At 37.3% G+C, this 27459-nt stretch overlaps 1 protein-coding gene across 2 annotated transcripts; it reads left to right on the top strand.

Annotated features, from left to right (window-relative positions):
• The first annotated feature begins 678 nt into the window (after positions 1 to 678).
• Positions 679 to 26027, top strand: SLC25A46 (solute carrier family 25 member 46). Of its 2 annotated transcripts, none has more exons than XM_014730735.3 (8): positions 679 to 836; positions 4613 to 4655; positions 5906 to 5963; positions 8166 to 8243; positions 8970 to 9070; positions 16318 to 16374; positions 17569 to 17626; positions 22049 to 26027. In XM_014730735.3, exons 1-8 carry the CDS (start codon positions 818 to 820, stop codon positions 22625 to 22627), a joined length of 993 nt encoding a protein of 330 aa, XP_014586221.1. In that variant the 5' UTR covers positions 679 to 817; the 3' UTR covers positions 22628 to 26027. The 2 variants fall into 2 exon arrangements, with proteins under 2 accessions (XP_014586221.1, XP_023473659.2); XM_023617891.2 differs by lacking the exon at positions 679 to 836 and adding an exon at positions 1118 to 2017.
• Positions 26028 to 27459: the final 1432 nt, after the last annotated feature.

The following is a 27459-nucleotide window of genomic DNA, read 5'->3' as shown; positions in this document are numbered from 1 at the left end:
GCTATGTTTTTCCTTTTTTGTTTACGATGTACAAACTTAAATTTTATATGGTGAAATTAACTAGTCTTGCCCTACTTGGCTTTTCACCTTGCTGTCACCTTTAGAAAGTTTTCCAATCCACTGGTTGAAAAATATTCACCTATTATTTTCTTCCAATATTCAATCTTTAAAAATGCAAATAAAAAATATATTACAGCTGGAATTCATTGGGAGTAAGTTCTGAGTGTGTTGGGGGGGGGAGGGGGTGTTATTGTTTCCTCCCCTCAGCTGGCTACCCAATTGTCCTCCTTTTAATAATTCATCCTTTCTCCACTGATGTGGATGTGAAACTGTGAGATGCCACTGTTTTCATATTAAAAGTACACACACACACACACACACAGGCGTTTTTCTCTTTCACCTTTTAACAAACAATAAGCTTGAACCTGAGCCAATCCCATCCTTGGGCCAATCATTCCTCAGAAACAGAGAAATATGTATTGCCACGCCCAGTAACTAGTTTGATTTTAGTTACCCAGTAATTTGGTTTTAGTACTCGAGTAATACTGGATACACTTAATCAGAGAGAGACTCAATACATATGCCCAAGTCATATCACAACCCAATTTAAGAATGTCCATCCACTTAAGAAGTTGAAGTTGATTATCACTTTAAATAAATGGTCGCGTCTGAAAGATTGACAATAGTGCGCCGGGCATCAGGATTCTCTTCCGAAGGCCCTCGGAATCCTGGACGTGCAGTGAGGAAGAAGGGACACAGGAAAAAGCCATGGTAGGCTCGATCAGATGTAGGGAGAGCGACTCTGCCTGAAGAGCCCATGGAGCTGACGCAAATAGGTAACAGGGCACTCTCTTTAGAAGTCCTCTTAACTATGGTCCCGATTTTGACCGATATCACTTGAGATTTAAATACCCGGAGTGATTTAGGTGCACCAGACAAGAAACTACACAAAACTATTTATAGTTGTTTTGTGGCCTTAGAAAAGCAAAATACTTAACTCCTAAATCTTGGAGAGGAGTTTATAGTCGTGGGGAGAGCGGGGGAGGGAGGGGAAGACCGAGCTTTTCTCTCGGACGTTCTTTTCTAAGCTTGCTCTAGCCATCCACAGTACCTTTGCGTTCTGGGCCGAACCAGATGTCTCAATAGATTTTACCGAAAATACTAAGTGCGGGAGGCAAAGCTGGAAGGAACGAACACCCCGCAACTCTAACCTCTAATAGCTCCCTTGTGTCAGGAGAGGCACTAGCCCAATGAGGAAAGAAAAGACCTAGATCTGGGGTCTTTGTGTGGAGCGGGGCATTTCTGGTTGAGAGCTCAGGTAGTTGGCTCCACCAACGCGTTATCGCCTTCAATGAAACATCTTTATTCGATCTCGTCTTATCCAGGACGCACCTCCCACCCGCGATCCGTTGCGGGATCTCTTTGGTACTATGTTTCATTAACCCCGCAGTCATCGTCCCACTTCCTCGCTAACGGCGACAGTTTTCAGGGTTGGCCCTACGTAACCGCCGCGTCTCCCTAGCAACCGTGTCTCTAATGGCCGCCGGAAGAGGCTTCGATCACGTGCCCGGCGGATTTCCGGGTTTGCAACGTGACTTCCGGTTGTCAGAATTTCTCCAGACGCTGGGGCGGCGGCGGCGGCGGCGGCGGGGGTGGCGAAGCTGTGTGGTCCGAGGTCGCGGTGGCCCCAGTGCTGGTGGACTCCGGGTGGGCTCGCCTCATCCTGCCCCGTGTGCCATGCATCCGCGGCGCCCCGACGGATTCGATGGCTTGGGCTATCGGGGTGGTGCCCGGGATGAGCAGGGCTTTGGCGGCGCTTTCCCTGCAAGGTCCTACGGCACCGCGTCGGACCTGAGCCACTGGGTGACCACTCCCCCGGACATCCCAGGGAGCCGCAACCTGCACTGGGGCGAGAAGAGCCCGCCCTACGGTGCGCCCGCCCCCGCCACCCCGCCCGAGGGCCCCGCGGAGGAGCCGTTTCCCGGCGGCGGCGGCGGAGTGCCGGGCCAGAGCAGCGGTGAGGGATGCGGGTGACAAAGCAGGGGTTTGTGGGGTGGCGGGGCGGCGGCTCGCGGCCTGCGGACCCCGGAAGCCGCGCCGAGGGTCCCGCCCCCGGTGCCTCTCAGCCTAGCGCGCGCCACACCCTCTGCCCTCCCTTCGTCCTCTGCGCCGGAGCGGGCCTCCTCCCTCTTGGTCGCACACTTCGCTCCGGGATCGCCTCCAAAAACGACACCTGCCTTAGCTCGGGGCTGCGCGGGAGGAAGTGCGAAGGGTTTTGGAGTGTGACATCCATGACCTGAATCAAGAAAGAAGGAAATTGGGTTATTTACTGTTTGCTGGGAATATGTGAACAATACTTAATTCCCTCATAGCTCTCTTTCCTTGATTTGATTAGTGAATTGTATCTTTGTGTTCTGGACAGAGAAGTTTTTCAGCATAGGCAGGCTTGGATTCAAACCTGGCCGCTACCACTCTTAGGAAACCACTTCTTAGCTTCTGTGATGGCTCAGTTTTCTTTAAGGTGGAGAGAAGAATAACTCGTAGGGTTCTTTGTGTTAAAGAAAATGAAGTATGAGTAGTGCCTAGTGCAGTATGGAGCACATAGTGGGCTAAAAAATACTCATTTCCTCCCTTTTAATCATAGGAGTTGTGTCTGTTTTCTAGATCGCCAAACTACTCCTATATTTTCCCACCTCCTGCTTTCCTTTTTTGACATAAACCCTCCACTACTAAAGAGTGAAAAACACCGAGACAATTTCAAGATAAGACTTTGGAATCAAGACGTGATTAATTCTCTGTAGGGTGTCTGAAGACCTGTGCTTTAATTGCAACAGTGATGTAGATATTCTTAACATCTTTTTTATTCGTAAAATGGAAGTAGTGGCTGCCTCTTCCTATTCCGCTGAAATTGTTAGAATTATAGATTGTCATTAAATATTAAGTGCATTCTAGGCTTGAGTTTTATTCTCATTTCTTTGATTTTGACTTGGAAGTACAGTAATGTTTATTTGATTTGGATTAACTGGGAGGAATGGACTTTAAGTATAGTCTAGTGAACAAATGAGGTTATGGAGGAGGATCAGTGACTTACTGCGTGTCTTACAATTAGCTTTTCACTCTGCCTGGTTTTCTTTCTGTAGGTTCCAAAAGGAGTACTGGAAAGTTATAAATTAAATAATTCAAAATGCATATATGGTTGCAGCACAGTTATTTTCTTTGGCAGTAAAGTTGATGCTTTTATCTTTTCATAATTTGTGCTTTGATAGTTACAGTGAGGAGGTGCTCTTAATAAAACCACGGGGTTGTTTTTTGGTTTTTGGGAGTTTTTTACAGCAAAGAGGCTGGTGAATGTAATTTGGCAAGGAGGATAGAAGCCTGAGAGACTTACACAGTTACCAATAGTAAACCTTCCTAACACGTTCCAGAAAATATCAAGTGATATTTTCTGTTAATATTAGGGGATGGTCTGTACAACAAAAAGGAAGAAGCGGAAAGGATCTTAATTGGGCTAAAGAAGCTTCTATCTAGCTTTCACATTTTTCAAGGCAAGGGTGAACCAAATAGTTTCCCCAGAGACATGTTTACATGGCCTTGTTCTGACCGTAAGGGAATACTGAGGGCGTTACTTCATCTGAAAGAGCAGAGATGAGAGAGGAGATGGGAGAAGAGAGGAGAGAGAGAGAAAAATTATCCATACCTTGTGAATATTGTATAATAGCTGAAATTTAATGTCTAGTCTCCTGGAGTTGTGATATTTCACCATTATGACTTTGAGTTTTTTTAGTCAAGGAGAAAAATTTTTTTCTGTTTTGACATACGCATAGAAATGTTTCCAGCTGTAAACTTTTCTAAGACTATAGAAATGCCATCGACAGTAGCACAGATATACCCAGTAGCCTATATCAGAGACCTAATTAACCACTTACTCTCAAAATATTTAGAACTTGGGGTGATAGAGAGGGAGAGAGCCTTATTTACCCATATTTTCATTACCTTAAGTACTCTTTCAGTCTAATAATTTTGAGGTGTTTTTCTTGCTGCTATTAGTTTAACATAGATGCTCTCCACCAGTAACAGTGAATGACTAATTTTACAACTCGATAGGTAAAGTTGGTGTTAAGCATCAGTCAGAGCGTCCTATAGAAAGCATCTTAAATTGTTTCTAGTCAGAAGTGGAAAACTGGTAGCCCTTAGATTGGACCTGCAAACAACATGCAAACATGTTGGATTTGGCCCACATGATGTTAACACAATGTTTTAATGCTTTCTAAAATAGTTGCCAGTATTTTAAAGTTGAAAGATAGTATATAAAAATGAGAATCTCTCTTTTAGAAAAATCGCAGCGTAGAAACCCAGGGTCCGCAGTCCCGCGTGGCACCAGTGAATTGGAGCTGAAGAGCAGTTGTGCCGTTAGAAGGCCTGCACCTTGCAACTTGCCAGAGGCTCCAGCAGGGCCCTTCCCTCATTCAAATGACCTGTCTGGCACCATGAGAGTTCAACTTTGGGATCTGAGGTTTAAATGGATGTCATGTTAATAAAAGAAAATATTTTTTGTTGTTTTTACAGTAAACCTAAGTATTGGTTATGAATAATCTTATTCCTTCTGTTTTAGAACAGTTGAATAGATTTGCTGGATTTGGGATTGGACTTGCAAGGTAATGATTTATCTAAAGATTTTTAATTTATTTAAAGTTTTTTCCTTAGTGTAATTTATAGTAATAAATGATTAGTATTGCTTCTTTTAGACTGATTCTTTAGAGCAGTAGATTAAATATTGAATAATATTTTGCAGAAAAAAATTATTTAAAACCTACAACTTGATTTTTTTTCAATAAGGATACACAATAGTCATTCAACTTTAATCACACAATAATTTTTTAAGGAATAGTGTAAGAACTTTCATGAGTCTACCCAAAGAATAAAATAAAATCTGAAATCTAATCTTATCTCCCTCTCTGAAAAAAAGTAGTTGTGCATTGAACATTTTCCCTAAACATTTGAATTATAACAAGACATTTAGCAGCATAGAGTCTAGATTTTGCTTACAGTTAGCATTTAATGAGGACCATTTTTTTAATCCAGCCTTGATTATGTGATCTTTAGTGAATACTGTTTGAAAAACATTGGCATGGCACAAAGACTTAGATTTCATGCCAGAATAGCTCATTGTTTTAAATATTTTAATGAAGAAAAGACCTTATTTGCATAATTAAACCTGAGGATCCTAATATCAATAGAAAAAAAATTGGTATATTGAAGTTTTCCTTCTGCTAGAGTTAATTTTTCGTGAGCCTCACCGTTGATACTTAAAGCTATTGTTAATTTGATAGATTCTTAATATATGTGAGTGGGTGTGTATGTCACAGTTAGTGCTTAAGCCCACAGTTGTGATTAATTTGTGAGAAATGACTTCAGAAGAAATATTTGATACATAAAATAGTGCTCAGTTAACATGGTCATTAAAATCCCTATAACAAGTACAAAGTGCATCAAAATTTATAGAATGGAGTTTATGAAGAACAGATGACTCTTCTGGTGGCAACTTTGCTCATAGGACATCTTCTGAAAAAAATGCAAAGGGGCATTTAAATTGTCTGAGAAAGAAGTTTACCATATCAGGCATACGGAGATGTGGTTTCATCTTTATACTGTACATATTAGTATTATATATTGTTTCCATTGCTTACCAGTTTGCAATTCTTGTTTTAATTCTTTTCATATTGAATTTTGTTATTGGTAGAATGATTGACAAACATGTCTAGCATTTAAAACTTTTCTTTTTACTTTTAAGAATACTGTATGATTAAAATAATGCATGTTTCTTCAAGCAAGAGTAATTTCAGATACACATATGTTGTAAATTAAATTTGGCTGTATTATATATATATAAACTATTCTTATATAGTCTCTTTACAGAAAATGTACTGGCCCATCCTTGCATTGTTCTCCGCCGCCAATGTCAGGTAAATGTCCTTTCTGTGACCTTCAAAACAGTAATCCTAACCCTAATTTGAAGTAGAGAACTCAGATAAATGACTGAGACCATGTAACCCTTATTCCATGTGAAATGTACCAAAATCTACAATATGTCAGTTCGTAAACTTTTGGGTCTTTGACATTTCTTGTCTTAAAAATTATTGAGCTCACCAAAGAACTTTTGTTTATACAGGTTATATCTATCAATATTTCATTTTGTTTCAGAAATCAAAACTGGGAAAATTTTAATATATATTTCTTTAATTCATTAAAAATAATAGTAAACCCTTAGATAGTAACATAAATAACATTTTTGTGAAAAATAACTATTTTACTTTTTTGCAAATATCTGTGATGTCTGGCACAATGGAAGACAGCCAGATTTTCACATCTGCCTCTGCAGTCCATCTGTTGCAATGCATTGTTTTTGAAAGAAGTGAGAAAGTCTAGCCTTCTACTCATGTGTATTTGAAAATGGGAGTATTTTATATCTTTTCCAGATAATTGGCAGATATTCTTTGATACTACACCAAAACTCAATAAATTCTAGTTTCTTAAAGGTTATTTGCAATGTGAAGTCTGAAACCACATCAATTAACTTTTTATACTCTATTAACAATAAAATCTATTGATCTATACTGCATGTTGAATGGATTTTTTACCCATGCATGATTCTGTTATATTATGCATTGATTAATTGAAAAATATTAATTTACTGAGTTATATAGATCTTCCAAATGTTACTGTGTTTGATTCTCAGTGTCAAAAAAACACCATCATTAAAATCACTACTTATGTCACTGGAAAAGTGTTTCGGTATTGGTAAACTCTTGATGGTGGATACAGGTTTTCCAGCATTCTAATTTTTGCTGGTAAACTCAAATTTATCATTGGCAACAAATACTATCCTTTTTTTTTTTTTAGTCATCAAGCTCAATTTGTTCATTTTTAAAAACCTGTCTGTCCCAAGGGTGGAGAACTATAGTCTGCCAGTTTTCCCAGAAGAAATGGTGTTCCATGAAAAAAGTGGCTAGTTCAGCTTGCAACTCCCTCAGACAAGTGCTTTTCCTCGACAGCCATCTTACTTCATTATGCAACACACAGAATGTTAATTAGATGATGTGTACTCAAGAGTCAAGAGTTTATAAAATTAATATATTTTACTGCTTCACCAAGGACATTCTTTAGTGAAAGTGGCTTTTTCTCATTACAAATGAGTGGGACAAAGAATACAATAAGTACAAAAATATATTTTGGTGCCATTGCTTTGATCCATGCAATTTTACCCACCATTGCTTTTGCACTATTGAAAATGTCAACATAATGAAAAAGGCAAATAATGTCTTAGTATTGAAAAAATAATTTTAAACTTGCCAATCTCCTGAAAGGGTAATGAGGCCCTCAGGGGGTCGGTGGACCACACTGTGGCAGAAGTCCTGTAATATAACTTATCTTTGAAAATTGATTTAGAAAGGATATAAATAATTACAAATTAAGCTGTTCATGCTTAGCGCCAAAAAATAAGTATATAGAGAGAAATAGCCATTTAAATAGCATGACCAGTATAAATGGCCCAGAAGAGTAAATTTCAGACATATTTTACATTATATCAATATTACATTGGGATCCAGTGTTTACATATATATGAGTAACTTAAAAAAATCTTTTATGAAATAATACCTTCAGAATGTGTGATGCATTCTGATACTTTCTTTTTTATTATTTCACTTAATAAGTATTGGTTCTGACCCTCTTTACTGATTTAATAATTTACCAATTGCTGTAGTGTATAGTTTGAAAAATACTTGCCATTGGGGACACGAATCTCCTATTCCCTGAGTTCTTTGTGGTTCCTGTGTGTTAAATGGCATGGGTGTTTTGCCACACTGAATGTAATTCTAGTGTTTAAGGAAACTTAAATATCAAACACCAAGGACTTTTTTATTATATAGTCTAGATTACTATGTATATTGTGCATTGGTCTTCAGAATTGTATTTATTTAACCATATGTACTGTACTTTTAATAAGTTATTTAAAGCATTTTCAATAGTAATTTTGCTTATGTGTAATTTATGCTGACTTTAGAATTGAACTTTTTTTATGATGTGACTCCACTGTGTATCTTTCATGGCCTCGTTATTTCTTGACAAAATAAGAGAAAATCATCATGAAATATCTCTTTTTACAGGTTAATTACCACGCTCGACATTATCATCTCACTCCATTTACAGTCATCAATATTATGTACAGCTTCAACAAAACTCAGGTGAGAATTAGTCTGTAGATTCATTAAATTTGTTTATAATGAAAGTACTATTTGGGGGCCAGCCCCATGGCCAAGTGGTTAAGTTCACGTGCTCCGCTTCCATGGCCCAGGGTTTCACTGGTTCAGATCCTGGGCAAAGGCCTAGCACCACTCATCAGGCCATGCTCAGGCAGCGTCCCACATAGCACAACCAGAAGGACCTACAACTAGAATGTACAACTATGTACTGGTGGACTTTGGCAAGAAGAAGAAGGAAAAAAAAAGTTTGGCAACAGATGTTATCTCAGCTGCCAATCAAAAAGAAAAAGTACCGTTTGGCCTTAGTAATAATTAAAGCAACAATCATTCCTTTTAATTTGGTTAATAAAAATATCTTAATTCTTATACTAAAACTAATGTAACACGGTAATGACACCTGTTTGATGTCACTGAATAATCAATGAATTCACACCTTGCTAAAATTAATTAAATATTAGAGATATTTAATCTATATTAGAGATATTTAGCTAATTGCAGTGTTCATCTTAGCCTAACATTGGCCACCTGGCAAACATTAAAATAATGATAGGAATTAATTTAGTTGTAGTTCTCTACTGAAATGTGCTTTAGAATAATGCCTTATTGGAAAATATCAGTAAACATTCAATAGTCAAGTTTTATTAAGACCTTTTTTGTGTTTCTTATTTAGGTGTTAACAAAAATAACAATAAATTTTGTTCATTTTAGGGACCAAGGGCCCTTTGGAAAGGAATGGGAAGTACATTTATTGTCCAGGGAGTCACACTTGGAGCAGAGGGAATAATCAGTGAATTCACACCTTTACCAAGGTACCTTTTTTGGCATTTTCTCAATATTAGATTCATATTAAAAAATTAGAAAATATGATAGTTTCTAAACATACCTTGAATATGACTTGCCTGAAGTAACTAAGAGAAGAAACAGAGAATAAAGTTTAATTAATTAATTATGTCTTATTGAATTAGTGTATGATACAGAAAGTACTTCCTGGTCTGGTATCTATTGAGATATGTCTTTCAGCTCCAACTGCTATGTGTTAGCAACTGTCAACTAAGAAACAAACATGAGTATGTGAACAATTCTCGCACTTTTAGCCAATTTGGTGAAGGAGACACATGTAAGCAAATTATAGTACACTGTGATTAGTGCTGTAATTAAAGTCCTTTCAGAGCCCAAGGGACACTTTACATGGAGTTACTGGCAAGCTTTCACAAAAGACCTAAAATCTGAGCCAGATCTTGAATGAGTAGGAATTGACTTGGCAGAGAAGGAGAGCATTCCAAGTCGAGGTGACAATGTGCCTAGTTTTATGGAGGTTGAAGATCTAGATAATAAATGTCTTGTGCTTGGAATATTGGGCATGTATGGAGTGGAATAACAGGAAAAGAGGCTGAGATGCTAGATTGAAGCATGGTTGTGCCTTTGTAAGGGACTTAGGCTTTATTCTCTATGGAGTTGAGAATCTAAGGATTTTTTTGTTTGTTTCTCTTTTAGTACATGAGTGCTTTGATGAAGTATATACTCAAGTGGCAGTGTAAATAAAAGGACTGTGTAGACAGAGACTTGGAGAACTGTTATAGTAATCTAGGCCAGACTTAGAAGGTTCTGAACTGTAGAATAGAACAGAAGGGGATGAGCTGGAATATAATTAATAATTGGTGATAGATTGGGAATGGAGGTATGGGAGAATGAATTGTCAGCAGTGACTAGATTTCTAGAATGGAATCGAGTTGGCATATTCGTGAAGAAGAATAAGTTGGACTAGGAAAGAAGATAAGGAATCTGACTTTCAACAGTGAAGTGTGAGATTCCTGCAAGACATATAAGGGGACCTATCTAATAAGTGGTTAGAACTGTGGATCAGAGTCTTAGAGAAAATTTGAAGTTGGAGGCCTAGCTTTGAAAGTTGTGGCATAAAAGTAGCAGTCGAAGCATTAGGATGGATGAATTTCCCTAAAGAGAAAATGTAGACTAAATGACAGAAAGTGGACCAAGGACAGAATCCTGGACAATGTATGATTGCACATGTGTGTGCCCTGCATGTGTGGTAGGAGAGGTAGTTGAGGGGAGTAATAAGAGATGCTCACAAAACAAACTGAAAATAGCAGTAAGCTATAGAACAATAGTGTCCTAGAGGCCAAGAGAGGAGAATTAGAATTGTAGATACATTTGGAGGGGGAGGGTAGAGAAGTTGGGGAATTTGCTTCTGGGTCTGTTTTTCTCTCTGAAACAGGATACACAGTCATTAGGTAAAAGAAGGATGAGCATTAGAGTCGAAGTAGAAAAGCATCCTAAATGTTTGGGACAGTCACAACTATGTATAACAGAAAGGGAACCTTACAAGGAATATGAAAGGAATGTTAATAGATAATACTGGAAATCATAAATTGGTTTAGGTGCTATTTGGCAGGACTTTGTGATTTTCCCTATCAATACTATATCTCAGGGATAGTATTAAAGACTTAGAATGGTTTGTTAATCCAAAGTTGGCCCCTGGCAGGGTGAATCTCTAGATTGACAAGGAAGTGAGGTAGTTGAAGGTACTGCCACTAGTGTCTCAATCTTGGAATTCAGTCTTTCTAGGGAAGAAAATGAAAGCAAGAGAGACTGATATCAGGCTTTTTGCCAATGTGATTGATTTGAAAGGACCTCATAGTCTTGAAGTTCTTTTAACACAGGTTTGTTAAATGTTAAAAGCAAAACAAAACATTTGGCCAGCTAAAAGTTTCCCCTCTCATACTTAAAAAATCTGAATTCCTGCTCTTGGCTAACTTTATTCACCCTATTGCTTTTTATATCACAGAATAAGATCAATAGTTAGTACTTGTCATCAAATGTTCTTGAAGTTCTCCCACAAACACAAAATTCTATAAAAATTTAACAAAATTCCAAAATTTCCATATGGTAATGTGTAAAGAATTCTGTATTTGCAGTGAGAACACCATTGGTCCTGGCTACCCCACTTTTTACTTCTGGGACCCTAGGCAAGTAACACCATTTCTCTGAAGCAGAGATGAAATAGTAACTTTAACTTCAGGTTGAAGAGAAGGAGAAAGAGAAATGGGAATGGAAAGGCACAGAATTTTATTATATTTTAGTATCTAACTTTCTTACTCTACAGGCATATGGACATGTCAATTGTGTGAGTATGTATTTTCTCTTGGTCATTTTGAACCTTATTAAAGAAGACACAAAAGATTACCTTTGTTGTGTTCTACTTGGATAATTTTGGTGATAAATCCATCCCACTCATTAATTCATTTATTTACTTAGCTAATATTCCTGAGTACCTACTGTGTGTTTGTTCCTATGCTGGAAATCAGGTATACATTGAGGAGAAGAAACAAAAGGTACCTGTGACCATGAAGCATAGAATCTAGTGTAAGGGACATAAGTAAAATAATCCCGGTAATGAATAAATAATTGCCAGTTGAGATTTGTTCTCGGAAGGAAAATAATATGGTTCTATGAGAGTATTGAAGGGTTAGGAACAATGTCCCTAATAAAATGACACTTAAGCTGAGATCAGAGTGGTGATGAGAAGGCACAGACCAGTTGATGTAAAGACAGTGTGGCAGGGGAATCTGGAGAATTTGAGTAACTGAGAGAAGTTCATGTGGCTGGAGCTCAGAGAGCAAGATGGAGAGCAGTATGAGAGAGTGCTGAAGACGTAGGTAAGAGCCAGTCTATATGCATGGCCTTGTAGGCTGCTTTAAGGATATTGGAGAGTTTAAGCAGGGGTCAATGATGTGATCAGATTTATGTTTTTCAAGGGTCAGTGTAATTGGAGATGAAAAGATTACGGGAGGATCAGAGTAGATAAAAGGATACATGTTCATAAGCTATAACAATAAGCTAAGTGAGAAATAATAGTGGCTAAGACCAGAGTGGTATCTTCTGAAATGGACGTACGGGGTTAATTTTGAAATATATTTAGGTAAAATTGGTGGAACTTGGTGATGGATTAGGGATGGTAGATGATAGAGAAGGAAGTGTCCAGGATGACTTCTAGGATTTTCGCTTGTGTAACTGGATGTCAAATAAAGCCATTCTTTGAAGTGGAATGTAAACTGTTTTTTTTTAACTCTAACTTCTTTGGGTAGAGTTGAGCTTTCTTGGGGGAAATCAAGATCATAGCAGACAAGGCAGCAGAGCAGTAACCCAGAGCAATTCACCGAAGTTACTGTATGAGGAGGATGAGCTCTAGGGTCTCCTAGACTGAGCTTCCTCAGTTGTACAGTGATCACTCGGTCCAACAGGTGAGACGCTATCGATTCGCCAATATTTAGTTTTTTAATAGTGATTATGAGAGAAAAAGAGCAAGTCTATGGTGCCCATTAAGTCACCAAGCTTATAGTTTTTCAGTATTATTACTTTTAAAAATATGTATATAACCCTAGAGCATCATCTGTGATCTCTTCCTTAATCTCTGCCCAGACCTCTCCCAAATCCTTCTGCCAACCTTCCCCCAGGTGGAGTGAGTTAGGTTATCTGTCGCTCTACCCAGAAGTACCCTTTACTTTTCGGGTGGTGTTTCTCAAATCATTAACATAAGAAACACCTGTAACCGAGGCTACCTGCGTAGTTTAGCCTCTCACAGAACCCAATGGTTGAACTCCAATTTAGTTTGACATCTCACATTTGCAGTTGAACTAATATAAGCATCGTACAGTTTTTCTCCTCATGTTGTCTGTTTTCCTAATAACTCCTCTGAATTCACTGACTTTAAACACATTTTATTTTAAACACAATGAAATCTTTCTCCAACTCAATAGATTTCCTTTCTGATCAATAGTTTCTAAATAGGGAACATTAAAAGAGTCTAAGAGTAGGAAAGAAAGATCATAAGTTTAATTTTGGACAAATTCATTTTCATATGCTTTGCCATATCCAGGTGGAGTTGTCAGTAAACAGATGATGTATAAGATTGACATACAGAGAAGTCTAAACAGAAGATAAGAGATTTGGGAGGTTTTGAAGCCATCATCTTGGATGAGATTGCCTAGGGAAGGTGTATAGCGTGTAAAAGAAGAAAAGGAAAGGGCCTGAGCCTTTAGGAACTCCAGATTAGGGAGTTAGACTTGGTTAAAACAAGTGCTCCTGCAAGTAGACACCAGAAGAGAGGAGAAAAACCAGAAGAGCATAGGATAGTGGAGTACTGGGACAGAGTGGTTCAAGAAGGAGAGGGGAACATGAGTGCCAGACGGCTGCTGAAAGGGCAAATTAGGTAGACTTAAAAACGTCCATTGGATTTAGTGACATGGAGGTCATGGGGACCTTGGCAGGAGCTGTTTTTATGGAATGATGGAGTTGAAGCCAGTTTGAAGTGGATTCAGAGGTAAGTGGGAAGTTAGGACATGGAAATAGCAGGTGTAGAAGATTGGCTGTGAAGAGGAGAAGTGAAGAGAAGTAGCTGGAAGATGAGGGGTTTGAGCTGGGTTAAGGGAAGATTTTTTTTTTAAGAGGGCAGCTAGTTTAGCCTGTGAAAATGAGAGACAGTGGAAAGTAAAGACTGCTTAAATATAGAGTTATTTAAAAATTCTTTTGCTTTTGTATATTGATTATGCATGGGAGGATGTATATTAATCTATCAAATGGAAAACTATTTTGAGAAAAAGCAAGCCACTTCTCTTAATTTTTGTTGCTCATTTGAAGGGCAGTTTTTCTTGTAAAATTAGTGAATTAAATGTATTTACGTATGTAATATGTAATTTACATATGTAATGTATTTACATATGTAAATACATTTGCTTTGAATATTTGATAATGAAATATAAAAAGATTTACTCACAAGTAGATTTTAACATGACTGTTTCCTGAAGCATTTAAATGTGCTAATTTAAATTTCTAGAGCTATGGCAATAAGTTTTATTTTATAAAAGAGTAGAGAACAGATACAAGGAAGAGAGTCTCAATTTTCTTATGTCTTGATTCTAAATTCATTTTTAGCTCTTTTACCTTAATGATCTTAAGAATTGGCAGTTGTGGGGCCAGCCCTGTGGCCAGCTGGTTAAGTTCATACTCTCCACTTCAGCAGGCCAGGGTTTTGCCAGTTCAGATCCTGGGCGCAGCCATGGCACCACTCATCAAGCCATGCTGAGGCGGCATCCCACATGCCACAGCTAGAAGGACCCACAACTAAAAATACACAACTATGTACAAGGGGGCTTTGGGGAAAAAAGGGAAAAAGAAAATCTTAAAAAAAAAAAAAAAGAAAGAATCGGCAGTTGTAATTAGTATTATATTCAAAGGAGACGTGACCCCGTCCTTACAGAAACACCGCTTACAGACCCGTCTGTTCATAATGTTAATGACAGCTTCATGCTTAAAATCAATGTCATAATCACCTGTGGTAATACTTTCTGAGGCCATGATAAGAGTAATAGTAGTACCCAGTTGATTCACAAGCCATTCACAAAACATATTTTGTTTTATAATCATAAAGTCACCATCAGTAACATGGAAGGCCTAATCTTTTTTCCGTTTTTTCTCTTAATCACTGAATGTCATTCCAGCTATATTTTTCTATGGTTGTTCAGGCATAATTATAGTATTCTAGTACTAATTTAACCAGAATGTGACCCAGAAGGCTCTCTAAGGTCTTATAAATCAGAGATGGTTGTTGTATTGTCTAAAGTTTCTCTGCAGACTTTTCAGCCTCTTAGAAAAATGTAGGGAAGTTTGCATACCACCCATGCTATAACTGTACTGTTTGTTTTTAGAGTGCTTATGTTATTAGTGATTCATTTTCTTCACCTGTTTAATATAAAATGTATTTATTCCTTTGTCTCCTTACATTTGTCTTATTCACTCATTTCAAATAGAAAATGTTTTTCTCAGGTTCCACCGTGGCCATAGTGCAGTGGGTGCCAATTTCATGAGGGGAGCAGGTGGCAGCGAGACTCCTCTCTAGTTTACACCTCCCTCCCTGTTATTCTGCTGTTATTATTATTGTTGTTGTTATTGTTATTCTCTATTATCCCTCCCTACTCCCCCCTCATACCCTCTATCTGCCTTTTCATTTTTTTCTGCCTCCTTCTTTACTTTCCATGCTCTTTTCTCCTTTCTGACTTTTCTCTTGATATAACTTTCTCCCTTTTTGTTCTTTTTTCAGTTTGCCTCTCTTCTTTTCCTTCTTTCTTTTTGGTTTCCCAAGGTAACCTAACTAGCAAGACACGCACAGTCCTCGACCTTAGCTCCAGACCTGGCATTTGCCCGTCTCCTTTGAACATCGTTTTGACCTTCATTTTTCGCATCAATAAAACAAATGCGACCATACCTGCTTATCTCACAGGTTTCCCTCGTGTATCAAATGAGGTGAGAGGCAGTGCAGGCAGAGAGGGCAGACTTCAACTCAGAGACCCGGGTTTAGAACCCAGTTCCGCCACTAACTAGTTGTATGGCTTTGGTCAATTCTGAACCTTCTCTGAGCCTGTTTCCTCAGCTGTGAAATGGGGGTAAGGGGATCATTGTCAGGGTTAGAAATAATCTAACAAAGCAATTTGCACAGTGCCTGGTACATACTAGGTGCTCAGAAAGATAGCAGAATATAATGAAGGTCAAAAAGTTAATGTCCTCACAATTAAAGGCACTTTGGAAATTAGGTGCTACACAAATGTAATGTGTCATTCTGCTTTACAGTTGCTTAATTTTGTTTTGGTTTTTAATTCTCATTCTTACACTCTTCTTGAAGCTTTTTTCTTCCTTTCTTCTATTCCTTGTTTCCCTTTCCTTTCCTCATTCATTCTTTTTTCCTCAGGCTATAATTTTTATATCTCCTCTTTTAATTTCTCATGTTCATTTTTATAACCAGTTATAACTCTTCCTCCTCTGTCAGCCCCTTCTATCAGCACATATAAAAGCACCTTGTATATTTTTTCTCTTTTCAAACCACTACAGTTGTTTGAAGTGTGTCCCAGAAAGGAAACTGTTCACCAGTAGAATATATTTCTCCTACACATTTTTTTAAAAAAAATTGATTACCTTTTTGAAAATTGGACTAATTCAAGATGTTTTAAATAACATGGATTTTGTTTTATTTAAATTTATTTTTTAGGGAGATTTCGCATAAATGGAATCCTAAACGAATAGGAGAGCACCTTCTACTGAAATCGTAAGTATCAGAGAGGCATTTGTATTGAAAATTTCCATAATTTTTATAGTTTTAGAACTGGAAATAAAATCCTGTAAAATAAGTATGCTGAAGGAAATTAGAGCAATAAAATATTTGTGGGACCAGAACTTCAAGAGACAAGTAACATAGAGTTTAGGAATAAAATCCTGAAATATTTATTGTCTTTAAAATATGTCTAATTTAAAAAGCTGAAATCACAACCTAATTTTTCTTTATGTTCTTAGGAAATAGCAAAGGTCTTCAACTTGTTTAACCCAAATTGCCCAGAAAATTATTATCATTATTATTTTAGTATTAAGCTGATACAAATATATTTATATGAAGATGAGCAAACTCAAAACCTTAGTGTCATTAAAATGTAGTCCTAAAGGCGCTTAGTGATTTTACAACACTGATGATTTTTATAGATTAGACTTTTACTCTTCACTTTTTAATTTTTTTTGAAGATTGTGAATTGGAAACCCCCCAGCTTGCTGGCTCCCTCTGTGGGACATTCCAGCACATTATTACTTAGTGATGTTCCATTCACCTTGAAAACCACTCCTTGCCAGGACCTGGCCCATAGGGTTAGGTAAGTCCCACCTTGATATTATTTCATGTAACTATATTTTGCAGGCTTGCAAGGTTGTAATATTACTTTGTGTAAATTAGCGGTGATGGGAAACAACTTTGCAAAGCTGTACAATATTGTTTCTTAATAATAAAAGGGGACTTCACTCACCATTGAAGACTGGCTTAGCTCTGCTGGGTGGGAAATCTGGGAATGGATAATGATAATAGATAGAATAATAGCAGAAAAGGCAAGCAATGGAATGAATCCCTCATCCTAAATTTTAAGTATCAGATTTATAGGCTACATTAGCTATGTGCAGATAGATTTCCAAACAGTGAATCCTAAATGAGCCTACATTCTACTGGTTTAAAATAAAATCTATTTTCTTTGCAGACTATGCTGTTAATACTTAATTTTTTTCATCTCTACTTGTTGAATGAAGCATCCTATGTTACAGGTCTCTGAAGTGTCTTTAGGCTATAGGTATTAATAGTTGGAAAGCTTAAAAATATCATTCCGGCTTGAATATAAATTATGTTGATATCTTGAAGTAGATATTTAAAAATTTAGTGTCAGCATCTTATTTCAGTATACTGATAAGTTTGTTTTAATTTCTACAGCCTAACCTATGTGGTGGCAATGCCTTTTTATTCAGCAAGTCTAATTGAAACAGTACAGGTGAGCTATTTTTTATTGTCACTTTTTAGGTAAAAAGTGCTTTTTGAAATATTCAATACATTGTGTATGTCTGATTGTAAAACAGAAAAATTTAAGACAGTATCCTTCTAAAATTTTTATTTCACAGTTACCACACATCAGAGATTTTATACTAGGCACATTGCCAGCGTGTGTATTTCCTTTGCAAACTTACTTCACATTTCTAGTTTTAATTGTTTTTATCTCTTCCATAGGCAGCTGTACTCCTTATACGGATATTTCAGAATGCAGCCTATGACTTGCTCTGAATACAAAGAATCTATAGTTGTTGGGTTTTTCCAACTTTTTAAGATCTTCATGTATAACTCAAATGGTTATGACTTATCGTAGAGCAATAAATTTCTAATTACCTGAGCATAAAGCATGATGGGCAGTCATCCTGACAGTGAGTAGGTAGTCCCTGTAGGTAGTTTACTAACAGCATTTTTTTTAAATATGCTTTCTGAGGAACATTTGATGCTTGGTGTATTAACTACGACAGAGCTAAAGCAATCTCCTGCTAGCGTTTTCAATTGTTTTACTATTTCCAACCACATGGTGGCACCTCAAGTACATTGAATTAATGTACTTTCTCACCATACCGTCATTCCTATGCTTAAACCGGTAAGGTGAAGATAGTTTTGACTTCACCTATACACAAAAGCCAACTATTTGTATACCACCTATCTTCTATCTCCAACATCATATCCTCAAGCAGATTTCTTGTCTTCCGTATGTCGGAGTTCCCTCTGTAGAAACCTCATTGGATCAGCCTTTCCTCTTCTAATTATCTTTTCCACTTAATTGCTTTTCTGGCCCCATTGTTGGTTTTTTATTTATTTTTAGAATTAACTTCAGTTAACTGAAGTAAACATCTTGCTAACCAAATATACTTTCCTCTTCCCTTACATTTGGCATTGTGTTAAATAAATGATATAATCTTTGTATGGAGCTGCAGTTTACACAGTTACAACTCTGTGAGAAATACTCATTTTATAGATAAGGAAAAAAATAGCAGAAAGGTAATTGTTTAAGGAAAAACAACTAAACCTCATGATATACTGGGGGAAACAAGTTTTACCTTTAGACTCATGTCAGAATCACATTTCTCTACTTAAATTAGATCTGTGACTTTAAAGAAATGTCTTAACATTTCTAAATCTTAATTTTCTTATCCACAAAATGGGAATAGTATTTTAATGACTGAGTTATAAAAATTAAATGAATTATGTAAAGTGCCCAGCTCACTATATGTCAGTTTTGTTTTTCGTTTTTTGGGGGTTTTTTTGCTGGGAAAGATTTGCCCTGAGCTAACATCTGTTGCCAATCTTCCTCTTTATTTTTCCCTCCCTAAAGCCCCCCAGTACATAGTTGTATATTCTAGTTGTAAGTCCTTCTAGTTCTTCTATGTGAGCCACCACCACAGCATGGCAACTGACAGACAAGTGGTGTGGTTCCACACCCAGGAACCGAACCTTGGGCTGCCAAAGTGGAGCACGCCAAACTTTAACCACTAGGCCATCAGGGCTGGCTCTAACATCCAGCCCCTATTTTCCTGCTCCAGGTTCCACCTGCTGCCTCCTTTTGACTCCTTTTGTCTGATTTTCCGTGCTCCTTTTTTCCTTCTTAGATTTCTACTCTCTTAAACATTTTCCTCTTGTTTTAGTAACCTCTTTACCATTTCTTCTGTTGTACTCCAAGGCATAGTCCTTGACCCTCTCTGCATTTTATCCTTTATTCACTATCCTGGAGAACTCATTTACTCTTATGAATCATTTTAACTTTAATCTTTATGTGAATCAAATCATTGTTACCTCAGACTCAACTCATAAAAATAATCTCATCTTATTTCCCTGAAAATTCATTAGCTTCCTTTTGAGCCTCTCCTTTTCTGTTAATGGTATTATTACTATCTTTACCCTAAAGACTCAGAACTTTAGTTCTGGTTTTTAGGAAAGTCTTGATTTTTGTATTTCTTTCATCCATCGTGCCTCGTGCTTTCTTACTTCTAGTTGCAACAAGTATCTGAGATTTGTCTGTTCCTCCCCACTGATAGGCAGCTCTTCTCATCCCTTCTTTACTATACACTCAGCTTATTAGATTAGCTTCTTTCTTCCTACTTCATGTTCAGTGGTCTTTTTTGTCCTTCTGGGGAGCTCAGATCTCTTTGACAACATTCTTTCCCCTGAAAAATATGCATTTATACGTATATCTTCTGGAGCCCTTAAATATGAACCTCCTAGTGATCTGTGTTCTTCACTGAGAATCCTTGTTCTAGTCCCTGCATTTTAAAGTCCATTCTACTCTTTTAAGATTACTGTTCTTAAGTTGCAATACTGTATCCTATGCTGATTAAGGATCCATGTTGATTCATATTCCCTGGGATCAATTTCAGACTTCTCAGCATAAAATTAAATCAAGGTTTTTATTGACTTCATTTTACCTTTCCAGTTAATCTTCCTTAACTGCTTATTTTTTTTAACTCATTAAATATTTTTTGAGTGCCAGCTTATATTAGGCACTGTTGTAGACCCTGGGCATACAGCAGCAAACAAGACAAACTAAAATACTCTGCCCTCGTAGTACTTATATTCTTGTGGGAAAGACAGAGATAGAGAAGATAAATATAAGGTATACTAGATGGTGCTAAGTGCTAAAGAGAACAAAATAAAGCAGGGAAATTAAGATGTGTAATGGGTGGGGAGGGTCAGCTGCTATTTTTTAAGATCAGGAAAGACCTCACGGAGAAGATGACATTTGAGTAAAGGTCTGTACGTAAGAATTACATGGATATTTGGGAGAAGAACATTCTAAGTGGAGGGCCAGTAAGTGCAAAGGCCTTGAGGTAGGATTGTATCTTATGTGTTTGAGAAGCAAAAAGGAGGCCAATATACTGGTAGCTAACTAAGCAAGGGGGAGAACAGGAGAAGATGAGGTCTGAGGGGTAAGAGGGGAGAGATGGTACACGGCATTGTAGACCATTGTAAGAACTTGGCCTTTACTTTGAGGGAGATGAGAAATCTTTGGTGTGTTTGAGCAGAAGAGTGATGTGATCTAACTTATGTCTTTATTAAGATCTCTTTGGCTGCTGGATTAAAAGTAGTCTGGAGTGGGAAGAGGGCCAGAAATAGGGAAATGGATTAGGTTAAGTGAGCTTATTTTTGTCTCATGGTTTTAAATATATTCTGCTTACTGAAAACTCTCACATTTGTATGTCCAGCTTCGACCTTTTCCTTGTAGTCTAGATTGTAAATTCCACTTGGAGTTTATACCTTAGACTTAACATTTCTGAAATCTTGATCTTCTCTCCCATATTGCTACCCCGGTAATATTTCCCAACTCAGTATAAAGCACTGCTGTTCCTCCACTTCCTCTCCAACAGCCTTGAGGTCCTCCTTGATTCTCTCTTTCATATCCCAAATCGAATTCACCAGTAATTCCTGTTGGCTGTAACTTTAGGATAAAAGCACAATTGAAGCACTTGACCTCCATTGCTACCTGCTAATCCTGTCTACTGTCATATCTTTTCTGGATTATGCAATAACTTCTTTACTGGTTTCTCAGCCTCTGCTCTTCTCTTCTGCACAACTGCCAGTATAACATAAATTATGTCTTGTCCATATTCTGCTTAGAACCAACCAGTTATTTCCCATCGGACTAGAAGCCAGTGTACACTGTGACATGATATGGCCCCTGACTACCTTTTTAACTTCATTTTATACTGTTCTCTTCTTCAGTCATTGCTGCAGCCAAATTGGCCTTTTAGCTGTTCCTTTTCTGCCTGTCCATGCTTCTGTAATCTGTTTGACAAACTTGGTTATACATGTCCCCCAAATTATCAAAAGGCAGAGAGATTGCAGATGATAATGGCTGACATTTATTGAGTGCCTTTTGGGTGCTAGGCCTTTTTTCATTTAATACTCCCAGCAACTCTGTGCCTAAATGGTAGGCAGCACTAATCCCATGTTTATAGAATGATAAACTGACTCTTAGGAGAAGTTAAGTATGGTCACGTAACCAGTCAGTAGTGGAGGCAGTTTCAACCCATTCCTCAGAACTCTAAGCACTGTACTACCTCTTTAGGTGGCACGTGATTGTTGCTTTTCAAAATGAGTTCTAAGGAGCTTCTTGAGGGTGGGGAAACGAGGCAGGTCCCCCTCTGCTTCTCCACTCCAGTTTCTCTCCCCCAGTAAGAATAGCTCCCAGCTTCACTGCTGTCTGTTTTATGAAATTTTCATTGGAAAAAAGAATTTAATGCCTAGATAACATTTGAAGTCTGCAAACCATTATGTTTTTCCTCTTTAGTCAGCAAATTAAGATTTAAAAGGAACCTAAAAGGAGGTCCTTTTTTGTGGCAAAATAAGCAAATGTTAACTTTTATTCATTTCCTCCTTTTTATTTCAGAGTGAGATAATTCGAGATAATACTGGAATTTTGGAATGTGTTAAAGAAGGAATTGGAAGAGTGATAGGCTTGGGAGTGCCTCATAGCAAACGACTGCTGCCGCTGCTCTCCTTGGTCCTCCCTACGGTGCTGCACGGGCTTCTTCATTACATCATCAGCTCAGCCATTCAGAAGTTTGTCCTACTGATTCTGAAGAGAAAGACTTGTAACAGCCACCTAGCTGAGAGCACTAGCCCGGTACAGAGTATGCTGGATGCTTATTTTCCAGAACTTATTGCTAACTTTGCTGCCAGTCTTTGCTCTGATGTTTTACTTTACCCACTGGAAACAGTTTTGCACCGCCTTCACATTCAAGGAACACGCACAATAATTGACAACACAGACCTTGGCTATGAAGTGCTTCCAATTAATACACAGTATGAGGGGATGAGAGACTGTATCAATACCATAAGGCAGGAGGAAGGAATGCTGGGTTTTTATAAAGGGTTTGGTGCTGTTATAATACAGTACACACTGCATGCAGCTGTTTTACAGATTACCAAAATTATTTACTCTACACTTCTTCAAAATAGTGTTTGAGATTTAGGTTCCTGGACAGTCTAAAAGACATAATCTGGATACTTTGTTATGAAATTATGAAGGACAAAAGTGAAATACTGGAGGGGGATATGGATTAGAAAGTGAAACTGGTAGAAAAAGCCCATGCTAATTACATTGACTCTTCCCTTTTTTTTTTTTTTAAGACAGGTATATATTTTGGATCAAAAGTATTCCAAATTTGAAAATTCAATAAAAATAACACTCATGAATTAAATTCTAACTAGTATAGCACTCATGCTGAGCTAAAAATGATGTTGGGCAGAAGCAAAAATTTGTCAACAAACATATAACAAAATTTCACAGAGCTGAATTTATTCCATCTGACTTTAACACTTTTCACGTTATTGCACCTTCTAGATTGACATTGGTATGTCATCCTTAATATTATGTTATCAATGAAAAAGACGAGAAGGATTAGATTTGACAAGCTATAAGCAGGAGTTGAAGCATTTTAAATTGCATTGTCCCCATATAGCTTTTTAATGGCTGTATTATTGTATAAAGCCATTTATGTACACACATATAACTTGGAATTCCCTTCATCCTCACAAACTTTCCACTCTTAGATCAGCTTATTGCATAAAATGAAGTCATGTACTTTCTGCTTTATTATAAAACATTAAAAGCCAAGGTACCCAAAAGATTTAAGGCAAACAGCATACTTGTCCATATCCAAACCCAGCATTTCAATGCCAGCACCTTAAAATTCATCATATGTTTATAAAGTTTAATTTGCCTACCTAGTTATGCGAATTATGAGGCTGTTTTTCAAGCCGCTCTTAACAGAGATAGAATATAAAATAATCATGACAACCATTACTGTTTACACATTTACAAATTGTGCACTAAAGGAACGTCACTTGCCTTTCATTTCTGAATGACTTGTCTTTAAAGGAGACACAATTAAAATTCACCTGGGAATTTATGCCTCTTGCCTTCCGTATAGTCATCATTAAATAATGGCTTCAGTTTTTATTTTCTTCCAGTTTTTGTTTATAGTTTTGCTCTCCAAACTACATATACATAAAGGGGAAAGCAGGTTCATCCTTATTGCCTTTTATTTAGACTTGTTTGGATGAATATTGAAGAAAAAGTACAAACCTTAAAGGAAGTTTATCCTTGCTTTTTATGAATGAGGAAAAGAAGTAAATTTCAACAAATAGCAAGCAAAAAAATTGTTAATTGTTAAAAAAATTCTGTCTGTTCCTCGATTGAATTTGGTAGTGAGGCTCTTTGTCTAGTAAAACGATAGGCATTTGACTGATCCATCATCGAACATTTTAAAGTTTCATTTCCTCCTGTGATGAGTGATCACAGTTTTACTGTGAACCGTTTAGCACACTGAGGTGTGATGACTTTTGCACTGATGTTGTCCAACCTAGGATGCATACAAACTGAGATTTATTGTACTTGCTAAATGTCGGCGAAATGATTACTTTTTGTGATTAATAATGTTGGAACCAAAAAATGAAATCCAAAAAGTGTGAAACGGAATATAAGTAGCAACTCTCTCCACTATCTTGTGTTGTGTGTGTGTGTTTAATTACTAAAACACTAAGTATTCCGTTTTTAAATTCTACCAAGAGCGGGGAAATAAAATTAAACAGCACTGATCACGTTGTAGTTTATGGTTACTCTTTTAGATTTTGGTTTACTTTGTCCAAGCTGCGGCATTTAAACCGTTTGCATTGCTTTTGAACTGCTAAGTAAATTTTTAGATGATTATAATATGTCCAGCTTCCTAAAAACCTTTCATTTTTATTGTAATCAAAAAAGAAGATGGTTTCAGACAAGAGTAACCTGAAAATTTCTAGAACAGGATACGAATGGAATCAAGTGCTTACTAGTGGAAATCTCTGGGATCCTTTATCTAGCTAACAATTAGATATTTCAAGATTATTTGATGGAAATTAGCATGAAGATTCAGTTACATAAATCTTTTTCATTATGGGATTATTACATGACTGATAGGCTGAACCACACACAAGTAAGGTTGGTCTTATCTTCTCTCTTTGAAGAAAGAATACAAAGTAACTTTAAAAATTGAAATGTGGCAAGTAAAATACTAATTTTTTTTACTGCCATTCCAAATTAGTTGAAATAAAATCTCTAAATTAAGTGCTGGCCAAATATGTTTTACTGAGTTTAGAAAGGAATAAGTGAAATAAACATTGGGCATGCTATTTCTCTCTTTTAAAAGTGTTGTATTTCTTTAGCGTATGGGTGCCAAAATCGAATTTCCATGGGCCACATTTCTTAAGATGATAATAGATGAATAAGGTTCTGATAGAAGGTTCCACGGGCCCACTGGTCCTCTCACATAAGCCACATCTGGGCCATGGAGCTGAAGTGTAATATGCTTGCCTTACGTTGTAAGGTTTCTTAATTTGAGTTGAATAGTCTGAAAGCAATTGAATTAAAAACTGAAACACCTGGTAAATATTAAGTTACTATGTTAAGTGAATTTATTAATTGATTTACAAAATCTGTTAATAAACTTCTTTCCCTTGAGACACCCTTCTCTATTCTATGGGACCTTGAAAAATAATCCCCAGGTTTATAAAATTTATTCAAGCCTCCAAACGCCCAGCACTAGATGTCCTAAATATGAAATAGTAAAAACAAGCTAATTTCAAAATGGCTATGGATTGGGGATTTGATCATTTAGCCAGTGTTTTCAGAAGCAAAACTGGAGCAGTGGGAGGTCTTGCCCACTTTTGCAGACCTACCTGACTATTCACGGCTGTCTTTTCAGCACTGGCTTTGTTAGAACCACACAAAGCACTCACTTTCCTGATTGGGCACAAATGCTTCATATTTCTATCTGTGCACAAATATTTCTATCTGTGTATTCATACATCTGCTCAGAAAATAAAACATGTTGCTTCGATAGGTGTTTTTTCAACTGAGATTGTGGAGGATGTTTGCCCTCAGTTTGCTCACTCGATCTTTTGGAACACAAAAGACTACTCTGCCAGCTCTTGAAAAGATAGCCACATTTGAATTAATTATTTCAATAATATACAAGCAAAATCCCTTTGGTGACAATTCACATTGCACTAGAATTTGAGTGATACTTGGCATTTCTGCTTTCTCTTCTTTTTCAAATAGTACATTGCACTGTCTCTAATATAAACTGGATCTGTGATGTCTGTCTTTTGAATCATTGCGTATCATTAATATGGTACCAAGATGTATAGCAAAGTAACAAAAACTTGTGATTTGGCAATGAATCTTATACAATATTACCTCAGCTAGAAGAGGTGTTTTATCTGTTTGTTTTGTTTTGTTTAAGTTTTTTTGTCTCACTGGCATTTTAAATGTTTTCAGTAAATTGTGTAATATGAAAAAGTTCAATAAAATGTTGAAATAAAACCAATATTTTTCTCTTACTGATGCTAGAGAACTACTCAACGTGGTGTAGGAGTTCAGAATGTCACCCCAAAATATGCCATGTTGGTTTATTGATTATTTTGAATTAAACATGTTCAAGAAACAGCCAGTGCAAGGACAATGAGCCTCCTTTGTCCCCTGAAAGTGAGTGATAAATTTCCTGTGTGGAAGGTCCCCTCTGTGTACCAGGAGAGTAGAAGACATCGTCATCACCAGAGACGGAATTTAGGGCTGAGAAGGCTGTATAAATGAACCTTGTTAATTCTTCACCATTTACTACCCAGGCCGAAACCCTTTGCCTTGTCAGTTCTTCACAAATCTACTGTTTCTTTGTCTAAAAGATTATCTTCCTGCCCTGGTCACTTTAAGTCTCATTTTATGGGGCTTCTGTATGTACAAAATTAAATTTGTTTTCTCCTGTTAATCTGTCTTATGTTGATTAAATTAGGCCAGCCAAAAAACCCAGAAGGGAAGAAGGCAAAGTTTTTCTACACCTACGGTGGTAAAAGAAAAGTTATATTTTTGTAGGTAAAAATGAAGATCAAGAAAAATAATATATATGTAAAGTTAAACTTTTTTGCCCACCGTTTAAAAAACCCTTCTGTTGTAACTGTGATGTGGCTCACAAAACAAGTAACGTGTTTCCTATGAATCATCTTTTGTAAAAGTCTTAACACATTCTCTATCTGATCCTTACAACAACCCTCAGGCATTTTATGAGTAGTGCTGTTTAGAAAGGAAATAGATTGTGGGCATTGCTTGAAAACATTGCAAGGTGATCAGAAAAACCTGCAGCCACCTAGGGCTGAGAATTACTGTTGAGACATGCAAGAGACTGCCTCAAGACAGGGAGGAAACGCCAGGGAGGGTTTCTTTGGGAAATTAAGACATTCAAAAGCGGTCGTATAAACCAAGGAGTTCAGAAAGCCAAACACGTGGCCGGGATAGGATGCGTGCTTATAAAATAACTGATATTACCGTAAATTTTCACCACTGGATTATCTAAATTCAGTGCAAGCAGGAAGTGAAGGGTGAGGCAGAGTTGTAAACGCTTGGCGAAGTGTTAAAGGGGTGCCCCAACACAGAGACAATCCACAACGTTAAGCAACTAACTAAATACAAAACCAGAAAGCAAACCTAGGTCTTTACTCTAGTTCCGTGTGCCGCCGTAATGGGACCTCGCAAAGTCAGGAAGAGATGTTCTAATAACATCTGCTGTTTAGGAAAAGAACAACGGCCAACATTTATTGAACACTTAGTATAATGCCCACATCATTAAGGACTTAAATGCGTCATCATATTCCCTGCAGCAACCTCGTGAAGTAGGTACTGATAGGACGTATCCTCATTTTACAAATGCAGGAACTAAAGCTGGGAGGTTAAGAGCTTTGTCCAAGATTGTACGGTTAGTAAGTAGC

This window comes from Equus caballus, chromosome 14 (assembly GCF_041296265.1).
Source record: "Equus caballus isolate H_3958 breed thoroughbred chromosome 14, TB-T2T, whole genome shotgun sequence".
Taxonomy (NCBI): domain Eukaryota; kingdom Metazoa; phylum Chordata; class Mammalia; order Perissodactyla; family Equidae; genus Equus; species Equus caballus.
The sequence above is the reverse complement of the archived record's forward strand: the minus strand, read 5'-3'. Positions and strand labels throughout refer to the sequence as shown.